Raw genomic sequence first — 19,578 nt, 5'->3', positions numbered from 1 at the left:
AATTGATTTTTTGAAAAAAACAGGTGAAATTCGAACAAAAAAAAGATATCCGAACCAATTTTCGTTCTACAATTTTGTAGAACCGAACCAAAATGTTGTAGAACCGAACAAAAATTCAGGCGGCCGAACAAATTTACCCCAATTCGAACGAATTTTCGTTCTACAATTTTGTAGAACCAAACAGAAAATGTAGAACATGTGATTTTCATGCATCTTAATTTTTGTTCGACTAACCACAAAATTGTTCGGCCGCGTCATTTTTTGTTAGAATTTGAGTTCTCAGGTTCTCACTCTTAGTGAGTTCTTCCCTAAACATATGAATAATATCATGCAGGTGGAGAAGGGAAGACCCTACTTGATCAGAAAGCAACACATCATAACCGCTCCAATTTTCCCTATTCACACAACAAAGTATATAGCTCTAAGTTCGTTCTCTGTCTAGCTAAATCAGTCAAAACCAAACCTATATATGTAGTTGTATGTCGTTTACTTAAGAGCTACGAAACTGAACTGTACGTACGTACCTCTACGTATGCATCTCCTGTATGTATATTCTATATGTAGCTCTATGTATACCTCTAAGTATGCACTCAAAACAATACGCTTAATACAACCCTTTTGACACAACGCATGAACACAAATACACACACACATATCCTGCTGCAGCGACAACGCGCTGCCCACCTTGTTCTCGTTAATCATGTAAATGAAAGATTATCTTGTGTACGAATATCAAATAAGTAATTTATTTACGTTTTCAAAGATAAAAAAAGTTTGATGGAAAATAAGAAAAAGTCATGGCAAATCCCCTTATTTTATATTTATACGAGTATTATAAGACATAAAGAAAATACAAAATTAAAATATATAATGCAGAATATGTAAAAGTAATACTATACTATAATATTAAATATTGTAATTGTAATTTGTAAAAGTAATATGATATGATATGATATAATGATCAAAATCAAAGAAATACAGACGGTTGTTCAAAAAAGCACATGAGGTAGGGACCATTGTCTTTTTTAAACTTTCTTTGCAATTTCACCTATCATCCTTTTATTCTCAAATCAAAATCAAATGGAATCATCAAAATTAACTATTTTCAAGTTATGCTTTTGATAATGGCCTCTTCTTCAAAATCATTTGTTCAAAGGAACTTTAGGTATAAATGGTCAAATTAATTATTGTTATTTGCTTAAGTTTATAATCGTAAGTTTATTATTTTTTCTTTTTAGCCTAATTGTCAAAGCTCTGATTGTTGATGATACTTTTTTTTTGCTATATATAAATTGATTATTCTTTCCTTGTTTCTATAGTCTCAGCATCTTTATGTTATTCTGTTCAAGTTTGATAAAAAAAAAAAAAAATGTAACTTATTCTAGTTTTCCTATGTGTGAAGCTTCTGTTGGAGCTAATCGATTCATTGTGTCCCACATCGGAAAGTGAAAGAAACAAATATGCATATATAAGCTTATGAGAACCTCCCTCTATCACCAATTGATTTTAGAGAAATGTGGAATTCAGGAGCTTATATGTTATACATGTTAGTGGACCTAAATCGATCCTACAGCTTCTTGTTTTTGCATCAATCTAATAAAATATGTGTAATATCTAGTTTAAACTTATGTAATAGTGATTGTAACTAATACTAGAAGTTTTTGCTTTTGATTCACAAAGTTTTTGAGCTTATAATGCCTTTCCATGTAGCTAATATTGAGAGCTCTGGAATCATAAATGTATTAATAAGAACTTTTTTAAAAATTATTGTTCAGGCGGTCAAATTGGTAGCTGCAGGATCATCAATGAAGAGTTTTCTTAGTTCGGCTTCCTTCATCGATTGTTTTGCCTAGGGATATTTCTTCACAGTTTTTTTAATGTTATCAAAAGAAAATAATTAGGGAACCTGCAAGGATACCTTTATTTATGGCATCTTCTTCAACTTCGTTCGTTCAAAAGTGCTTTAGGTATGATGTGTTTATAAGCTTTAGAGGTGAAGATACGCGTAAGAACTTTGTAGATCATCTTTATACAGCTCTTAAGGACAAAGGAATTCTGACCTACAAGGATGATAAGGAGATCAGGCAGGGCAGAAAGATAAGTGATGAGCTCATCAATTCAATAGAAAACTCGAAATTATACATAATTGTTTTCTCTAAGAACTATGCGTCTTCATCTTGGTGCTTGGATGAGCTTGTCAAGATTATGGAGTGCCAAAAGGCAGCAGACCAGATCGCTTACCCTGTCTTCTACGACGTGGAACCCACCGAAGTCCGCAAACAGATTGGCGCTGTTGGAGAAGCTTTTGCAAAACAAGTAAATTCAGAAGCTGCTGGGAAATGGAGAAGGGCTCTGAAAGAAGCAGCTGATCTTGCTGGGTTGGAGTTAAAGACCACTGCTAATGGGTAATTAATTATTTATACATACATTTTATTTTATTTAATTTAAATTAAATATTTAGATATGAAGTGATTGATCATATAGGGGTTTTGAGCAACGTAAGTTGATAATTTACTCTTCTTAAATGTACAGGCACGAGGCTGAATTTATCAAACAAGTTGTTGAAAATATTTCACTAGAGTTACCTCCCATTTGTGCAAACGCAGACGAAAATTTAATAGGCATGAAGTCAAGGGTTGACGGTGTTGTATCAAGTTTAGAAATTGGTATCGATGATTTCCGTGTGATAGGGATCAAAGGGATGGGAGGTATTGGGAAGACGACTTTGGCCAGAGCAGTTTTTGATCAAATATCACATACTTTTGAAGGTCAAAGCTTTGTTGCGAATGTAAGGGAAGTTTCAAAAGCTTCTGGTTTGAAATATGTACAGAAACAGATGCTTATGGATGTGTCAAAAGATCAAGGCATAACCGTAAATGATGTTTATGACGGGAAAAATAAGATGAAAAGAATAATGCCTAGTAGAAGGGTTCTTGTTGTTCTAGATGATGTGGATCACACTGACCAACTTGAAGGATTAGCAGTCGAGCCTAAATGGTTTAAGCCAGGAAGTAGAATTATAGTTACAACTAGAGATGAGCAAGTGCTTCAAGTGCTCAAAGTACGCGGAGTTGTGTTAACTATTCTTGATGTCAATCTGTTATCGAAAAAGGAAGCAATTTGTCTTTTCAGTAGGTATGCATTTGGTAGTGAGATTCCAATTCAAGGTTATGAAAAGCTATCAGAACAAGTTGTACGTTATGCAGATGGTCTTCCCCTAACGATCAAGGTTTTGGGCTCGTTTCTCAGTGGTAAAGATAACCTTGAATGGATAGATGCGTTGGAAAGGCTGAAAACAATTCCATTGAAGGAAACTCTTGAGAAGCTGGAAATAAGCTATATAGGTTTAGAAGATGACTACAAAGAAATATTCCTTGATGTTGCTTGCTTCCTAAAAGGTTGGTATACAGTCGAAGCGATCGGAGCACTTGAAAGTCAGGGTTTTAATGCTAGAATTGGTTTAACAGTTCTTGAGCAAAAATCACTCGTTACTATTTCTAAAGACAATTTCTTGAACATGCATGACCATATTGAAGAAATGGGAAAAAATATTGTTCGTCGTTCACACCCTGATGAGCCTTGGAGACATAGTCGATTGTGGATTGGAGAAGAAATTAAAGATATATTGGAGAATGACATGGTAATTAAATAAGGATCGCATTTATTCATAAGATATCGGTTGTTATGATACAACTAAATTTTACAATAATCACTTTCTTATTACAGGGTATGGAAGCAACAAGAGGCATCCAACTTGGATCTGTGGAAATTGAACCCAAAATTTTAATGAGTGGTCTTCAAAACATGAAGAAACTTAGATTTCTTTGCAGGCATTATTATCCTTATAACTATTCTGATAGTAGTAAAATTGGCAAATGTGGTCCACACTTGCCAAACAGTTTACAATATCTGGAATGGTATAACTTCCCCTTTGAATGCTTGTTATCCAGAACATTTACGGCAGATAATCTTGTTAGACTGGAAATGACTGGAAGCAATAGTGTACGACTTTGGGAAGATGGAGAAAGAAAGGTAAGATGATGTGGTTGATTAATTGTTTTGCATGATTTCTAAATGTTATACGTACATAGTACACCAATATTCATCCTCTTCATCTTTCCTTTTTTAATTATGTTTCTTTTTCCATCACAGGTTCTTAACAAGCTCAGATTCCTTAACCTCAAAAGGTCAAATTTGGTGACCTTTGACTTTGAGTTCATTCCGAACCTCGAGACATTAAATCTTTCAGATTGTAAAAATATAGTAGAGTTTAATATTCCCAATGGATTTCCAAAACTCAAGTTCCTCAACCTCACGCGCACACCCTTGAGGATTCTTAACCTTGGGCCGATTCCAGATCTTGAGACGTTAAACGTTGAAAGATGTTATGATTTGGTAGAACTTCACATTCCTTTTCAATGCCCAAAGCTCAAATCCATTATCCTTGAATCGAATCAATATATACGTTCAAAGTTGAAGATACTTGACCTCGGGCTGATTTCATATCTCGAGACATTAAGTCTTGAAGGATGTGATTTGGCAGAACTTCACATGCCCAAAGAATGTCCAAATCTGAAATATCTCAACCTTGGCCATACCGAATTGAGGAAGCTTACCCTTTGGCGAATTCCGAATCTTGAGTCATTAAATCTTGATACTTGTTGTCATTTGTTAGAACTTCACATGACCCACAGATACCCTAAGCTCAATTCCATTATCCTTTTTGAATGCTCAAAGTTGAATAAACTTGACCTCGGGCCTATTTCGGATCTCGAGACATTAAGTCTTGAAGGATGTGATTTGGTAGAACTTCACATGCCCGACGAATGTCCAAATCTAAAATATCTCAACCTCAATCTTTCTAAATTGAGGAAGCTTACCCTAGGGCGGACTCCATATCTCAAGTCTTTAAATGTTAGAAGAAGTTGTGATTTAGTAGAACTTCAATTGCCCTACATGCCTTCGGATCTCGAGACATTAAGTCTTGAAGGATGTGATTTGGTAGAACTTCACATGCCCAACGAATGTCCAAATCTAAAATATCTCAACCTCGGTCTTTCTAAATTGAGGAAGCTTACGCTAGGCCAGTTACAATGCTTAAAGGAGTTAACTTTTTCTACAAAAGAAATTAAGAATCTTCCAGATAGCCTTTGTATGTTGAAACAACTCAAAACTCTCCGTTTTGAATCTTGTTGGCTTCTAGAGAAGCTGCCCGAAGATCTTGGCCTACTAGAATGTTTAGAGGAGCTAATCATAACAGATTGTGTACATCTACGATGTATTCCAAACAGTATCTGTAAGATGGAATGTTTAAAATATCTCAATATCTCTTATTGTTATTTAGTTGAGAAACTGCCTGAGGAAATAGGGGTATTAGAAAGTTTGAAAAAGTTGAACATACAAGGTAGTGGCATAAATCGTCTTCCTCTGAGCATCTTTCGGTTAAAAGGTCTGCGTATTGTTGGGACTAAATGGCGGCTACAGTCTTATGGTTTTACAAAGGTGTTCACTATATTTGAAACTTTCTGCTACATATAGCTGTGATCGATAACTCAGACACAACGATATGTAACAGGTATATATCTACAAACTCTAGCTTCTTAATGTAGATTTTAGTAGAATATTTTCATTTTATATAAGTATGTTTCTAAATAAAATTAATATGATTTCATTTTGTATCTGTTAAAACTGATTTTTACGTTCTGCAAAATAAACAAAAATCGATTGGAGTACATAAAAGCATTATGTTTTCACTCTTAATTGTCAAATGGAGTACTGTTTATAGTATTCGATTATTATGTTGAATATGGTGAGCTGGAAATTGTTGAGCTTGATACATGCATTATATCGTTGCTTATTAAATTCAGGTGAACTTGAAGGCCAAGTGATAAAAACAAGTTTTAATTGTGGTCCTTGTGGAACAGATACATGTACTGGAGGTCGATCTGTTGCTAATATGGGTTCAGATGATCAATGAGGTTTTGTGCCCAACAAATGACAAATGGATGGAAATCGTCTTCATCAATTCCTGATGATCAACGGGTGTTTTTGTTTTGTTTTGAGTTTTCTTCGCATTTATGTTTCTGCCATGTGTTCATCCTTCATGTTTGTAACTAATTTGCTGTTAATAATGTCAACATTAGTCATTAAGCACTTTTACTTGAGTCGATTGCTGATGCAGTACACTGTTGTAAGCCCAAATGATACCGGTATTAGTTTATGATCTTTACCAGTTCTTTTTGTTTTGCCTTTAATTTTCAAACATTTATCTATTTAACAGCTGTTTCAACATGATAGGAGCTCATGGGCTTGACATTGTGTAAGCCCAATCTAAGTCCATATATGGGTTACTACATCAGCGCCAAATGTTGTTACTGAAGGGTAGCTTCTTTATAACAAGTTAACAGCTATTGAATAGAAATTAAACTCATGTAATCAGTTGGAATTGAGTTAAAGCACGGTAGCAGGTATCAGGCTTAGCAAGTAAAGCACAATAACTAGTTTAACAACCATAGATCTCGACTAGATAGCAGGCTTGAGTTGTCAAACTAAAGGCGGAAATATGTGCTTTTGGAAACTTTGTTGTTCACTCACAAAAATAGGTAGCGTTTAAGATGGTCTATGAAATATATCTTAAAAAAAGAGGGCCAAATCACCATTAAAAATAGCATCAAAAACTATATCATCTTCTCCACAGCATTCTTCCAGTTGATTCACATGTTTATGGTTATAGTTTATCAAAAAAAAAAGGAAAAAATTATTACTATTTGAATGCAATATATAACCTTTTACTGAAAATGGCACCTTATATTGATGGTGTCATATTAACGCACCTGTATATACAGCTTCTGTTCGTCTACCTCCTCCATAGCACAATGCTAGTGTGTGTGTATATATTTTTTTTCTTTCTCGAAAGTGGTATTTATGAAAATTGGCATTAGATTAACTGCATTAATTACAAAATGTAGTTACGGGTTTACCAAATTCACCTTAACGTAAATGCATTTTCTATAGAGGAAGTTTTGTATCTTATGTCATGGTGGTTGACGCACATGTCACCTTAGTTCTAAAATGAATAATACTTGTAAATGGATACATTACTTGTAACTTTGTTATATTTGTTATACTCACGTTAGGACCTACTGATTTTGGTTAAACGATGAACAAACGTTTAGGATAGATTATGGATAATTCATTCGATTCCATTTCCAGTCATGTTATCAAGTCTGATAGCTTTAGTTAGTGTACCTTGGAAAATAGACCATATGTAAACAATAGAAAAAGTGTTAAACATGATTCTTAGACTACTCCATGTAGGATCAACATATCTTTATACGGAGTATAAATTTCTGATTTTATATCTTGTTATGTTTGATATGGTATCTTGTTATATTTATAACCATAACATATAGTATCATATTTTTACGTATAATAATTCAATTATTTGATGACCAAAAGATTGTTTCGCATATATATTTCCTACAAATTTCATACAATCAGTGACAACTTGGCTAGCTACCATGGAAATGCACTTTTCACATACCCCGCGACTTACATCAAAATACTTTAACGTACAATTGCTAATGATTTGAAAAACTGGTTCATGACATCCAACTGTATACTAGAACCATCGAACTTGTGGTCTAAACCTTATATTTTACGGAGTAAACTTTAAAGCATCTAAATCATGATTTCAAGATTAAGTCATTACAAAATACTTTACCGGCCAAACACCATCCTTTTAATCATCAACGATATATTAAGTAACAATATCACTACACAAAAGTGTAAAGTAGAAACATTTAATAACAAAAAGGGACTTAACATATGTTTTTCTAAAGCTTAACCTCAACATCAACACCGGCAGGAAGATCAAGCTGCATCAAAGAGTCAATGGTTTGTGCAGTCGGGTGTAGAATGTCAATGAGCCGTTGATGGGTTCTGATCTCAAAATGAAATCTTGCATCTTTGTGAACGTGAGGAGATTTAAGCACACAGTAAATTCTCTTTTTAGTTGGCAATGGAACGGGACCCATGGTCTTTGCATTAGTTGTTTTGGCAGCATCCATGATTTGCTTGCATGAATCCTCGATTAGAGGCACCCAGTATGACCTCAGTTTAATCCTTATTTTTTGTTTCGGTGCCAGCTGATAAAAAACAAGACATATATTAAGCTTTTACTGAACTTAACCATTGAAATGATAAAAACTGGCCTCTTGCAGGTTTGTTGAATCATTTCAGTCATTTATCATTTATTCAGTGGGTCCAGTTTATTCTACCTTTTACTTGAAAATGAAATGAAATTATGACCTACAAAATAAAGACTTAAGGAACTGAATCACAACCTAGCAGTCAGGAAGGTTGCAAAAAACGCTAATTCGGGAGTAATCAGTCAGGTGGAGGGAGTAATCGGTTAATCAGGGACTAATCAGATTCTAACTAAGTTTGACTTTGACCGATTAATCCCCATTTAAGGTGACCGATTAATCGGATGTTGACTGATTAATCCCAATTGATCCTGTTTACCGATAATTGACCAAGGGTTGACCAAGAGTTTGACCGATGTGATTAATCGGATCGGACCTCTCCAAAAACCGAGTAATCGCCGATTAATTTCGGGTTTTACAGCACTACTCAGGATAACAGACCTATGTCTTACTATTATTTACTGTCTTAATTTCATTTAATAACAGAAGCACTATCGATTCACTGAACAATGCAACAAGCCAGCAATAAGTTTTTATTACCCATTAAAAAACCTGACCCGACCGTTTTGTCACATTAGTTCTGACCAAGGTAAAACGCTGCTAAAACTTGGCACAAAAACTTTAATATGAAAGTCAGACCTCCTCTCCAATGAAATTACACCAAGTAGCATCATAGTTTTTTGGCGACAGTGGCATGTCAAGTTTAGAGATAAGTAGAAATAACGGAATACTAATGCCAAAGATAGATATCCAAATTTGACATGACTAAAACCTACAGAGGGAACTCAGATGTGCGTATTAAAAGTGATTGTAATTGTTAAAATGTTAATGTATTTTTAGAGTATTCTAGAATTAATTAGTAGAAGAAGATATTTATAAAACAAAAATATCTAGATATTATTAACCAAAAATATCTGGATATAATCACAAAATATCTAGATATTATTAACAAAAAATATCTAGATATTATTTATTAGAAATCTAGATATTTCTATTAAAATATCTAAGACTCACTCATGAGGCCTATAAATAGGCATAAGGCCTCACCATTTTGATGTAACCAAACACATAAGACATTTCAATTAATAAACACTCAAATCATTCTAAATCACAAATCTTCTCCACATCCCCTCTTTCAATACAAATCAACTAAACACTACAAACTTACTACATCTAAATCAAAACTAATTATCTTCTAACTAATCTAAATATACAACAATTCTAACAAGTGGTATCGAGAGCCATTTTGGGCGTGCATTCGAATACACCATGACTACCGTTGGTGCATATAATATTCCCGTCCCCATCTTTGATGGCGACAACTATGATTTTTGGAGTATCCGAATGAAGACATATTTCCAAGCACAAAGCTTGTGGGATATTGTCGAAGTCGGGTTTAGAACTCCAAAAGACGTCGAAACTCTGTCCGCGGAAGAACAGGAAAAATACAACAAAAATGTTGTAAGAAATGCTGCTGCACTAGGCTATATTCAACAAGCCTTGACACCGTCTATCTTTCCACGAATCATGGGAGCTACGACAGCTAAAGAGACGTGGAAGATCCTTCAAGAAGAATTTCAAGGAAATGTTAAGGTGAGATCCGTAAAACTACTAACTCTAAGACGAGATTTTGAAAATTTAAACATGAAAGAGACCGAGACCGTAAAAGATTACTATTCTAGAATCAAAGAAATAGTAAATCAAATGAGAGCCTATGAAGATAATATAACTGATAAAAGGATTGTAGAAAAGATACTTATCAGTATGACCGAAAAATACGATCATGTCATTACCGCTATTGAGGAGTCAAAAGACATCGAGACTCTGTCAGTAACGGAATTAGTTGGCTCTCTAGAAGCATATGAGGCTAGACTGAGTCGGCGCGGTGAAAACTCACTTGAAAGTGCCTTTCAGTCTAAACTCAAATTAAGGTCTCAAAAATCTAACAATGGGGGGAAAAGAAATATTGAAGAAAATTCGAGAGGAGGAGATAAACCCAGAACCGGGTCCGATCAAAAAAGAAAAAGCTACCCTCCATGTGGTATTTGCAAAAGGACAAACCACTTGGAGAAAGATTGTTTCCACAAAGGGAAGCCACAATGCAATAACTGCAAAAGATTTGGGCATCTAGAAAAAGATTGCCGTTTAAAACAAAATCATCGAGCTAACTTCACAGAAGAAAGTGAAGATATACCGGAGAACAAAAATCAGCTATTCTATGCCTGCCATGTCGCAAATAAACAGAGGGACGATACTTGGTTAATCGACAGTGGGTGTAGCAACCACATGACTGGAGATGAAAAGTTATTTGATAGTATCAACACCTCCGTAAAGTCCCGCGTCAAGTTAGGGAATGGAGCACTCGTGGATACTAAAGGAAAAGGTACTATAACAGTCCAAACTAATAACTGCACTCGATCTGTTAATGACGTTCTTCTAGTACCAAGCTTAGCAAGTAACTTGCTAAGTGTTGGACAAATGATGGAGCATGGATACTCGTTACTGTTCGAAGATAAATCATGCGTTATCCGTGACAAGAAAAACAACTACAAATTAATAGCTGAAGTGCCAATGGAGAACCGCAACTTTCCGCTTCGTTGGCAGTATATCAGAGACACGGCCATGAAAGTTCAAGTTGAAGAATCATGGCTATGACATCGAAGATTTGGCCACTTTAACTTTCACGCACTAAAAATCCTCCAACAGAAAAATATGATGAGAGACTTGCCAAACATAGAAGAGATCACTGACACGTGTGAAAGCTGTATGATGGGCAAGCAACATCGAAAACCTTTCCCTCGTGACAAAGCTTGGAGAGCGAAAGGTATACTAGAGCTGGTGCACATTGACGTATGTGGACCAATGAGGACCCCGTCTCTTAACCAAAACAGGTACTTTATTCTCTTCATCGATGACTATTCTAGAATGACGTGGGTTTATTTCATGCGTGAAAAATCAGAAGTCCTCACGATATTCAAGAAATTCAAGAATTACGTAGAAAAAACTAGTGGCCATTATATAAAAACACTAAGGAGTGATAGAGGAAAAGAATATACCTCTACACAATTCAATAAATTTTGCGGAGATGAAGGTGTTGAACGCCAACTCACTGTTGGTTACGCTCCTGAGCAAAATGGCGTCTCTGAACGCAAGAATAGAACTGTAATGGAAATGGCCAAAACAATGATACATGAAAAAGGCCTTCCAAACAGTTTTTGGGATGAAGCTGTATACACAGCTGCATATATACTAAATCGATGTCCCACGAAAGCCGTCGAAAACAAGACACCTATTGAGGCATGGAGTGGAAGGAAACCGTCGGCAAAACACTTACGAGTATTTGGATCTATCTGCTACATCCATATTCCTAAGGAGAAACGTCACAAGCTCCATGAAAAATCAGAAAAAGGAATATTCTTGGGCTATAGCACACAATCAAAAGGCTACCGAGTCTATAACCTGAAGACCAATAACATCGTGATTAGCCGAGACGTGGAGTTTGACGAAGACGCTTCTTGGAACTGGGAGGAAGACAAAGTTGAAAAGCAAACATATCTGCCGCGGATATCTATAGAAACTCCAGCTCAACAACCACTACAAATGGAGCAGTCTGAACAAGATGAAAGTACCGGAGAAACGAGCCCTGCTACGCCAACTTCTCCGTCGGTAACAATACCATTAGCGCAAGACGATTCAAGTCCAGAGTCAACACCTGGAAGAGTCAAAAAGTTAACAGAGGTATATGAGACTTGCAACTTCACAACTATAGAACCTGAAAGCTATGAAGTTACAGCAAAAGATGAAAAGTGGGTGGCTGCTATGAATGAAGAAATCAGAATGATCGAGAAAAACAACACATGGGAGTTAGTTGATCCTCCAGAAAATAAAGAATATATTGGAGTTAAATGGGTTTACAAAACAAAGCTCAACCCTAACGGTTCTATACAAAAACACAAAGCAAGGCTAGTAGCTAAAGGCTACTCACAACAACAAGGAGTCGACTACAACGAAACTTTTGCACCAGTAGCTCGACTAGACACTATAAGAGCACTTGTGGCATTAGCAGCTCAACGAAGGTGGAAGATTCACCAACTAGATGTAAAATCAACCTTTCTAAATGGATTTCTCGAAGAAGAAATATACGTCGAGCAACCACAAGGGTTCATTCAGAAAGGAAAAGAAGACCAAGTCCTGAAGCTAAAGAAAGCTCTATATGGACTTAAACAAGCACCACGTGCTTGGTATAGCCGCATTGACAGCTACTTCACAAGTTCAGGATTCAGGAGGAGTCAAAGTGAGCCCACACTCTATATCAAAACCCAAGGTAACTCTGACACTCTCATTATTTCCTTGTATGTTGATGATCTTATATATACGGGAAACAATGAGAGAATGATACAAGAGTTTAAGGAAGACATGATGAAAACGTTCGAGATGAGCGACCTTGGTTTGATGCGCTATTTTCTAGGCATCGAAATCAGTCAAGAAAAGGAAGGCATCTTCATATGCCAAAGGAAATACACAGAAAATCTCCTGAAAAAGTTTAAACTATACGGTTGTAAAACCGTCGCGACGCCACTAGTTGCCAATGAGAAGATGAGACAAGAAGATGGATCGGAGAAAGCGGATGCTTCAAGATTCAGAAGTCTCATTGGAAGTCTACTATATCTAACAACAATAAGACCAGACATCATGTACGCAATGAGTCTGCTATCCAGGTACATGCAAAACCCTACTCAAATACATTACGGAGCTTCTAAAAGAATACTAAGATACTTGCAAGGTACCATGGACTATGGAATATGGTACAAGCCGACTACAGACTCGAAGCTTCATGGATACACAGACAGTGACTGGGCCGAATCGGTGAATGACATGAGAAGTACTTCAGGATACACATTCACACTTGGATCTGGTGTCTTCTCATGGGCATCAAAGAAACAAGAAACTGTGGCACAATCATCAGCAGAAGCCGATTACGTCGCAGCTGCAAACTCAGCTAATCAAGCTATATGGCTAAGAAGAATACTAGAAGATATGGGCGAGAAACAAGACGAAGCTACAAAGATATATTGCGATAACAAGTCTGCAATCGCGATGGCAAAGAATCCAGTGTTCCATGGTAGAACAAAACACATTGATATCAAATATCACTTTTTGCGAGAAGTCTCCTCCAAGAAAGATATTGAATTAAAATACTGCAAGGCCGAAGAGCAGATTGCAGACATATTCACCAAAGCACTACCAAGACCAAAGTTCGAGTTCTTACGCAACATGCTCAGAGTAACATCGAAATACATTAAGGAGGAGTGTTAAAATGTTAATGTATTTCTAGAGTATTCTAGAATTAATTAGTAGAAGAAGATATTTATAAAACAAAAATATCTAGATATTATTAACCAAAAATATCTAGATATAATCACAAAATATCTAGATATTATTAACAAAAAATATCTAGATATTATTTATTAGAAATCTAGATATTTCTAATAAAATATCTAAGACTCACTCATGAGGCCTATAAATAGGCATAAGGCCTCACCATTTTGATGTAACCAAACACATAAGACATTTCAATTAATAAACACTCAAATCATTCTAAATCACAAATCTTCTCCACATCCCCTCTTTCAATACAAATCAACTAAACACTACAAACTTACTACATCTAAATCAAAACTAATTATCTTCTAACTAATCTAAATCTAAATATACAACAATTCTAACAGTAATTGTAATCATTTTATCAACTTTAAATAATAAAATTAGATAATCAATTCATTCAAGCGGGTGAAAGTTATTCTAACACATACATCCAAATACCCGTTTCATCTATAATCTGATTCTGCTCTATTTCCATAAAATATAGACCATATTCACATTTCATTTCTTGAAACATCAACAAAATAGCACCCACACACCAAGTATGTCAAACAAACTACATAACCTATACCATACAGTTAATTAACACACTAAATTCTTGCATTAGCCACAAATTCAACACAAATGAGCCCAAAATTTTATACCTAAAGTACAAAAAGGTTACCTTTTCAGCATCAGAACCAACAATAACTGTAGAAGATTCAGGATCCTCAACCTAAGAAAACAACATTGTGACAATTAAAACAAAAATTGAATAGAAACATAACTATGGGTGAAATAAATACAACCCACCTCAAGGGCTTGTTCTAAAGCTTCAGGAGCTGCAAAAACTTTGGTTGTTGAAGATAACCGAGTTGGTTGAAACTGAATCTTGGAAGTTGATGAAAGAAATGGTACGGCAGAAAGCTTAGGTGTTGATGAAATTGAAGATGAATTGCATAAAGGGAACATTGTTGCTGCTAAAGATGATGAAATTGCCATTTTTTCTTGGGGCTGTGGAACAATATTTGAGTTAATTTTTGCAGCTTCTGAAATTTCTTCAGAAAATGAATCTTTGGTTATGAGGGTTATCCACTTCCGGAAGGACAGTGGGATAAAAGAGGTAAACAAAATATCAAACCCGGTTCTATTTACTTTGTTATATGGTATGGATAAAAAACCGTAGTAAGCCCATTAGACCATTTAGCAATTATGCATGTCGCCCATTATAGCCGACTTGATCTACTAAAATGGAATAGGGATTATCAACAAAATACCCTTTTTTTTTTTTTTTGACTTTTTTGCTCAGTTGGTCCCTCTATTATACCCCAAATCGCTGGTTTGGTCCCTCAGTTTTTAGTTTGGCAATCAGAGTCCCTTTATTATTTTAATTTTGCAATTGGAGTCTTCCGTCTAACGGACATCCAAATCGAACGTTAACTCCCATCACGTGAGTTACACGTGATGGGTAATATCGGAATTAATTTTAATTCTTGGTACTGAATAAACCCAAACGGGTATGGTCCCCCACTTTTATCCACCGATTTTCACACTCATCCCTCCAAATAGTGTTAACCACGAAGTAAAACCTAAAAGCAAAATTGATTATCAATGGATGATTCAATGGATGATTCATGGACTATTCGTACATCAGAAACTGATCAAAAGGCTATCGACCAATTATACGGTAATTGTTTTGTTAACTTTAATTTTTTACACATTTTTCAGATGTATACCCTGATTTGTTCACGATTGTGTTACATCATGGTGGATATTTTAGAATGGGTAGTGAAGTTGTGTACACAGAAGGTAAAACTGATTACATTGATTGTTTTGACATTGAAAAGTTTTGTTTAGGACAACTGGATTCAGTCATGCAAGAATTAGGTTATGATCCCACCAGGTCTGTGGTATATCGTTTTCTTAAACCCAATACAAACATGGATACTGGGTTAAATCTTTTAAATGATAATGAACATAGGGACTATTTGCTTAGTTGTCTAGAAGATGGTGATGTGATTTATAGGCAAATTGATGTGTATGCTGAACATGAGGATATTAAAGGGAAGAGGTTATGGTCAGAACAAATTAATAATGATAACTTAGTAGTTGGTGGTGTTCACAGTGATGGGAGCTTAGTAGAGGGTGATAACAGTGAAGGTAGTGACTCTGAGGATAGTGATTACATTGTTGATGATGAAAATGAGATTTTGGATGTTCATGTAGAGATGAAAGATTTTAATTTTAACATTGATAAGAATGTAGAGTTTATGGGAAATGGCTGTAACTCATTTGAAGATGATGAGGTCAATATTGAGGGTACAGAATTGGAAGTGTTGAACAATGATGGTTTTGAAAGCTATGATTCTCAAAGTGATGAAGAAGGGGTAAGGAAGAAGAGAATTCGTAATCATAAAAAGGAGGTTGAAGGTAGTGTTCAAGTGGGAAAAACTTTCTTCTATCTTGGACAAAAGTTTGAAAGTAAATCAGAGGTTAGGGAAGCTGTGAGAATGCATGCTATTGAAACTAGGAGAAAGCTAGTTATTGTTAAGAATGACAAAAGAAGAATTAGGGTTAAATGTGAAGGGTTGTGTATAAATTCAAAAGGTGGTGAGATAGTTAGTCAAAGTGATTTGTCAAAGAAGACAAAATGTGATGTGGGGCCCAGTAACTTAAGAGTTAAAGGTGGTGTAGTTGGGAAGAGTAAAGACAAAGTGACTAGTCAAATTAAAAAAGCAGGGGAATCTTGTAGTGGGAAGACTAACAAATGGGCAAAAAGGGAATTACACATTGTTTGTGAGTGGGTGTTGTTGGTATCCAAAGAAAAAGATAGTGAAGAATGGGAGGTTAGAACCTACAGACACCAACATGAATGTCAACCTGCAAGAATACTAAAATTCTGCACTTACCAATTTTTATCAAATCGGTTGGTACCTCAAATTCAAAAGAATCCAAAGATACCAATTAAAGCTGTCAGATCATATTTGGAAACAGAAACTGAATTAATCATCAGTGAGCATAAAGCATATCGTGCTGTGAGAAAGGCAACAAAGATGATTCAAGGGGATTATAAATCTCAGTATGCTGAGCTCAGAGATTATGTTTGTGAATTAAAGAGAGGTAATGTTGATACTACTGTTAAGTTTGAGGTTGAGCCAGGAACCCTAAAGTCTGAAACTAGGGTTTTCAAGAGAATTTACATTTGTTTGGGACCATTGAAGAAGGGTTTTAAAGCAATAGGTAGAGATCTACTTGGGTTGGATGGTGCTTTTATGAAACAACCTGCAACTGGTTGTATTTTGAGTGCTGTAGGGGTTGATTCAAACAATGGCATATATCCTGTAGCATATGCCATTGTTGAACAAGAGTGTGGTTCATCCTGGACTTGGTTCTTAGAGTGCTTGGGTCAAGATCTTGACTTGTCTACCAATTCTAACTTTACTTTTATCAGTGACAGGCAAAAGGTAAAAATTACTTGTTTAATTCATATTTAATTTAATTACATTACATTTGTTAATGGTTAGTTACTTTAACTTTTATTGTTTTATGCTGTTAGGGTTTAATACAAGCTGTTACAAATGTGTTTCCTTGTGCTGAGCATAGACATTGCCTTAGACATATTCATGGGAATATGAAAGGGGATTTCAGGGGTGTTGCTTATAAGAATCACTTGTGGAGATGTGCTAGTGTAACAACAGTTCCTGAGTTTGAGCAGGCTATGCAACAATTGAAGGAGTTTGATAATGAAGCTTTTGTTTGGTTAGCTAAAATTCCTGCCCATCAGTGGGCAAGGAGTCATTTTACAGGAAGGGCTGTATCAGATGTGTTGCTCAGTAACATGTGTGAGTGTTTCAACAGATGGTTAGTTGATGCACGTGACAAACCCATAGTTACAGCTTTAGAATACATCCGAGAGTATTGCATGAAGAGAATTGTTAATGTAAAGAAAAACATTTCCAAGACTAATGGCCCTTTAACACCTGCAGCCACCAAATTGTTTGAGAAAATCAAATCTGAGGCTCACCAGTGTACTGTCTTATGGGGTGGAGATCAAAGGTACCAAGTGAGTGGAAAAGTTAATCAATATGTTGTGGATATGGAGACTAGATCATGTGCTTGTAGAAAGTGGGAACTAACAGGGATACCTTGTAAGCATGCAATTGCAGTGTTTTATAACATGAGTGAAAATGGTTTGGAAACTGGTGAACCAGAAACATGGGTTCATCCAGTGTATTTGTTAGATACATGGATCAAAACTTACCAATACACCATTGAGCCATTGAATGGGAGAAGCTTATGGCCAAAGGCAGAAGGCATGTTCACTCTGGTATCACCAAAGACTATTTCCACACCTGGTCGTCCAAAAAAGAAAAGAAGGTTGTCCAAAAATGAAGTTGATGTCATTGGTGATAGTGGTAAACTTAGCTCAAAAGGTATGCTCATTTTATTTATTAATTACATCTAGTACCATTTCAATTAATATGGTATTTATTTTGTTAATATTTATAGGCAAGCTAAAGAAGTGTGGCACATGTGGTACTTATGGACACAATAAGAGTACTTGTACAGGTGAGAAGAAAAGAAGTGGGAATGTGGATAACAAGTGGACAAAAAAGACAGTGAAAGTTAAGCTATCTCCTTCAAAGAAGACAATGGTAGTTGGAAAAGGGAAGAAGAAGAAGTGAATGTTGGTGGTGGTTTGTGTTTTAATCATGTGTTTTATGTCTACTTAAAACTTGTTATGTGACTTGGTACAATGTTTGTATTTTATTAAGGTGTGTTGTTGTCTTTTGGTAAGTTTAAGCACATTTGGTAACTGGTACTACGTACTTATGTTGACTTTTGGAATCTATGACATTTGGTAATGCTTGTATGTTTGTCATTTCACTTTAGTTACAATGTATTGTCTGTATGTTTGTCATTTCACTTTAGTTACAATGTATTGTCTTGTGTTTTTGGTTACACTGTATGACTTTGGTTACAATTTATTGTCTACACTTGGAGTCATTGTCTTGTGTTGTAAGGTTACTGATACAGATATAAAACAGATGCAAAATTTAACAAAACAAGCTTCATTCCATTACCATTACCATTTTACAAAGTACATCATACATACACCACAATTTCAATGACTAAAAAAATAAATACCAAACACAATCCAGCTAAATATACACATCATCTTCCAATTCGTCTCTCTTTTTTCTGCATCTTTGAGCTTTTCATCCACTTCCATTTTGGCATTCATAAGTGTAGCTAGGGCATTGATTGTATTTGGAGGATCATACCAAGCAAAGAAGTCGCACCTAGTGATCTGAGCAACAACATAAACATGAAATGCTAACATCTTGTTAATTATTTCATAAAATTCGAAACAACATAAACAATCTTACCTTTTTTTCACATGTATAGAATCGACGTCCAGGGTTAGATTCAGTGCCAGATATTCGAATTACACAAGGTCGACCACACCAGCATTCCATTGTTATCGATTTGTAGCTCCAATTTCTGATTAATACGTTATGTAAATGAATTAGGGTTTCAAGTGAGAAGAGAGTGAAAAGCGGAGGATGAAAGTGGGGACCTTACCCGTTGGCGTTATTAAATACCAAAAAAAAAAAAAATTTAATTCCGATAATACCCATCACGTGTAACTCACATGATGAGAGTTAACGTTCGATTTGGATGTCCAGTTGACGGAGGGACTCCAATTGCAAAATTAAAATAATAAAGGGACTCTGATTGCCAAATTAAAAACTGAGGGACCAAACCAGCGATTTGGGGTATAATAGAGGGACCAACTGAGCAAAAAAGTCTTTTTTTTTTTGAAGCTGGTTGACTGACAGCACTAAAAAAAAAAGTTTGACAATTTGCCCTCGCAAGGCGCAAGACACCTTGCGTCCTTGCGACCTTGCGTCTTTGCGACCTTGCGACGTTGCGACCTTGCGTGTTTCCCTAAAAGAACTAGTTAACTGATCAGTTTGCGTTCACTGTTCCCTTACAACCACACACA

The 19,578-nt window shown here is 35.7% G+C and overlaps 3 protein-coding genes across 4 annotated transcripts; 2 read left to right on the top strand and 1 right to left on the bottom strand.

Moving 5' to 3' along the window:
* The first annotated feature begins 1,862 nt into the window (after nt 1-1,862).
* Nucleotides 1,863-6,204, top strand: LOC139902827 (TMV resistance protein N-like). 2 transcript variants are annotated; one of them, XM_071885472.1, is made up of 6 exons: nt 1,863-1,967; nt 2,036-2,405; nt 2,533-3,640; nt 3,727-4,032; nt 4,153-5,575; nt 5,868-6,204. In XM_071885472.1, the coding sequence occupies exons 2-5, from the start codon at nt 2,206-2,208 to the stop codon at nt 5,536-5,538; spliced, it is 3,000 nt and encodes a 999-aa protein (XP_071741573.1). In that variant the 5' UTR covers nt 1,863-1,967; nt 2,036-2,205; the 3' UTR covers nt 5,539-5,575; nt 5,868-6,204. The 2 variants fall into 2 exon arrangements, with proteins under 2 accessions (XP_071741573.1, XP_071741571.1); XM_071885470.1 differs by having other exon boundaries at nt 1,869-2,405.
* A 1,497-nt stretch (nt 6,205-7,701) lies between these two features.
* On the bottom strand, nt 7,702-14,707 carry LOC139897779 (small ribosomal subunit protein uS10c-like). Its single transcript, XM_071880475.1, has 3 exons — nt 14,382-14,707; nt 14,254-14,304; nt 7,702-8,147 (listed from the first exon to the last, which is right to left on the bottom strand). Exons 1-3 carry the CDS (start codon nt 14,568-14,570, stop codon nt 7,836-7,838), a joined length of 552 nt encoding a protein of 183 aa, XP_071736576.1. The 5' UTR covers nt 14,571-14,707; the 3' UTR covers nt 7,702-7,835.
* Nucleotides 14,708-14,935: 228 nt separating this feature from the next.
* Nucleotides 14,936-18,433, top strand: LOC139902825 (uncharacterized). Its single transcript, XM_071885469.1, has 4 exons — nt 14,936-15,255; nt 15,297-17,032; nt 17,125-18,001; nt 18,078-18,433. The coding sequence occupies exons 1-4, from the start codon at nt 15,180-15,182 to the stop codon at nt 18,251-18,253; spliced, it is 2,865 nt and encodes a 954-aa protein (XP_071741570.1). The 5' UTR covers nt 14,936-15,179; the 3' UTR covers nt 18,254-18,433.
* Nucleotides 18,434-19,578: the final 1,145 nt, after the last annotated feature.

The sequence above is a fragment of the Rutidosis leptorrhynchoides genome, chromosome 3 (genome assembly GCF_046630445.1).
Source record: "Rutidosis leptorrhynchoides isolate AG116_Rl617_1_P2 chromosome 3, CSIRO_AGI_Rlap_v1, whole genome shotgun sequence".
Classification (NCBI taxonomy): domain Eukaryota; kingdom Viridiplantae; phylum Streptophyta; class Magnoliopsida; order Asterales; family Asteraceae; genus Rutidosis; species Rutidosis leptorrhynchoides.
Note: the sequence above shows the minus strand (reverse complement) of the source record. Positions and strands in the feature narration are given on the sequence as shown.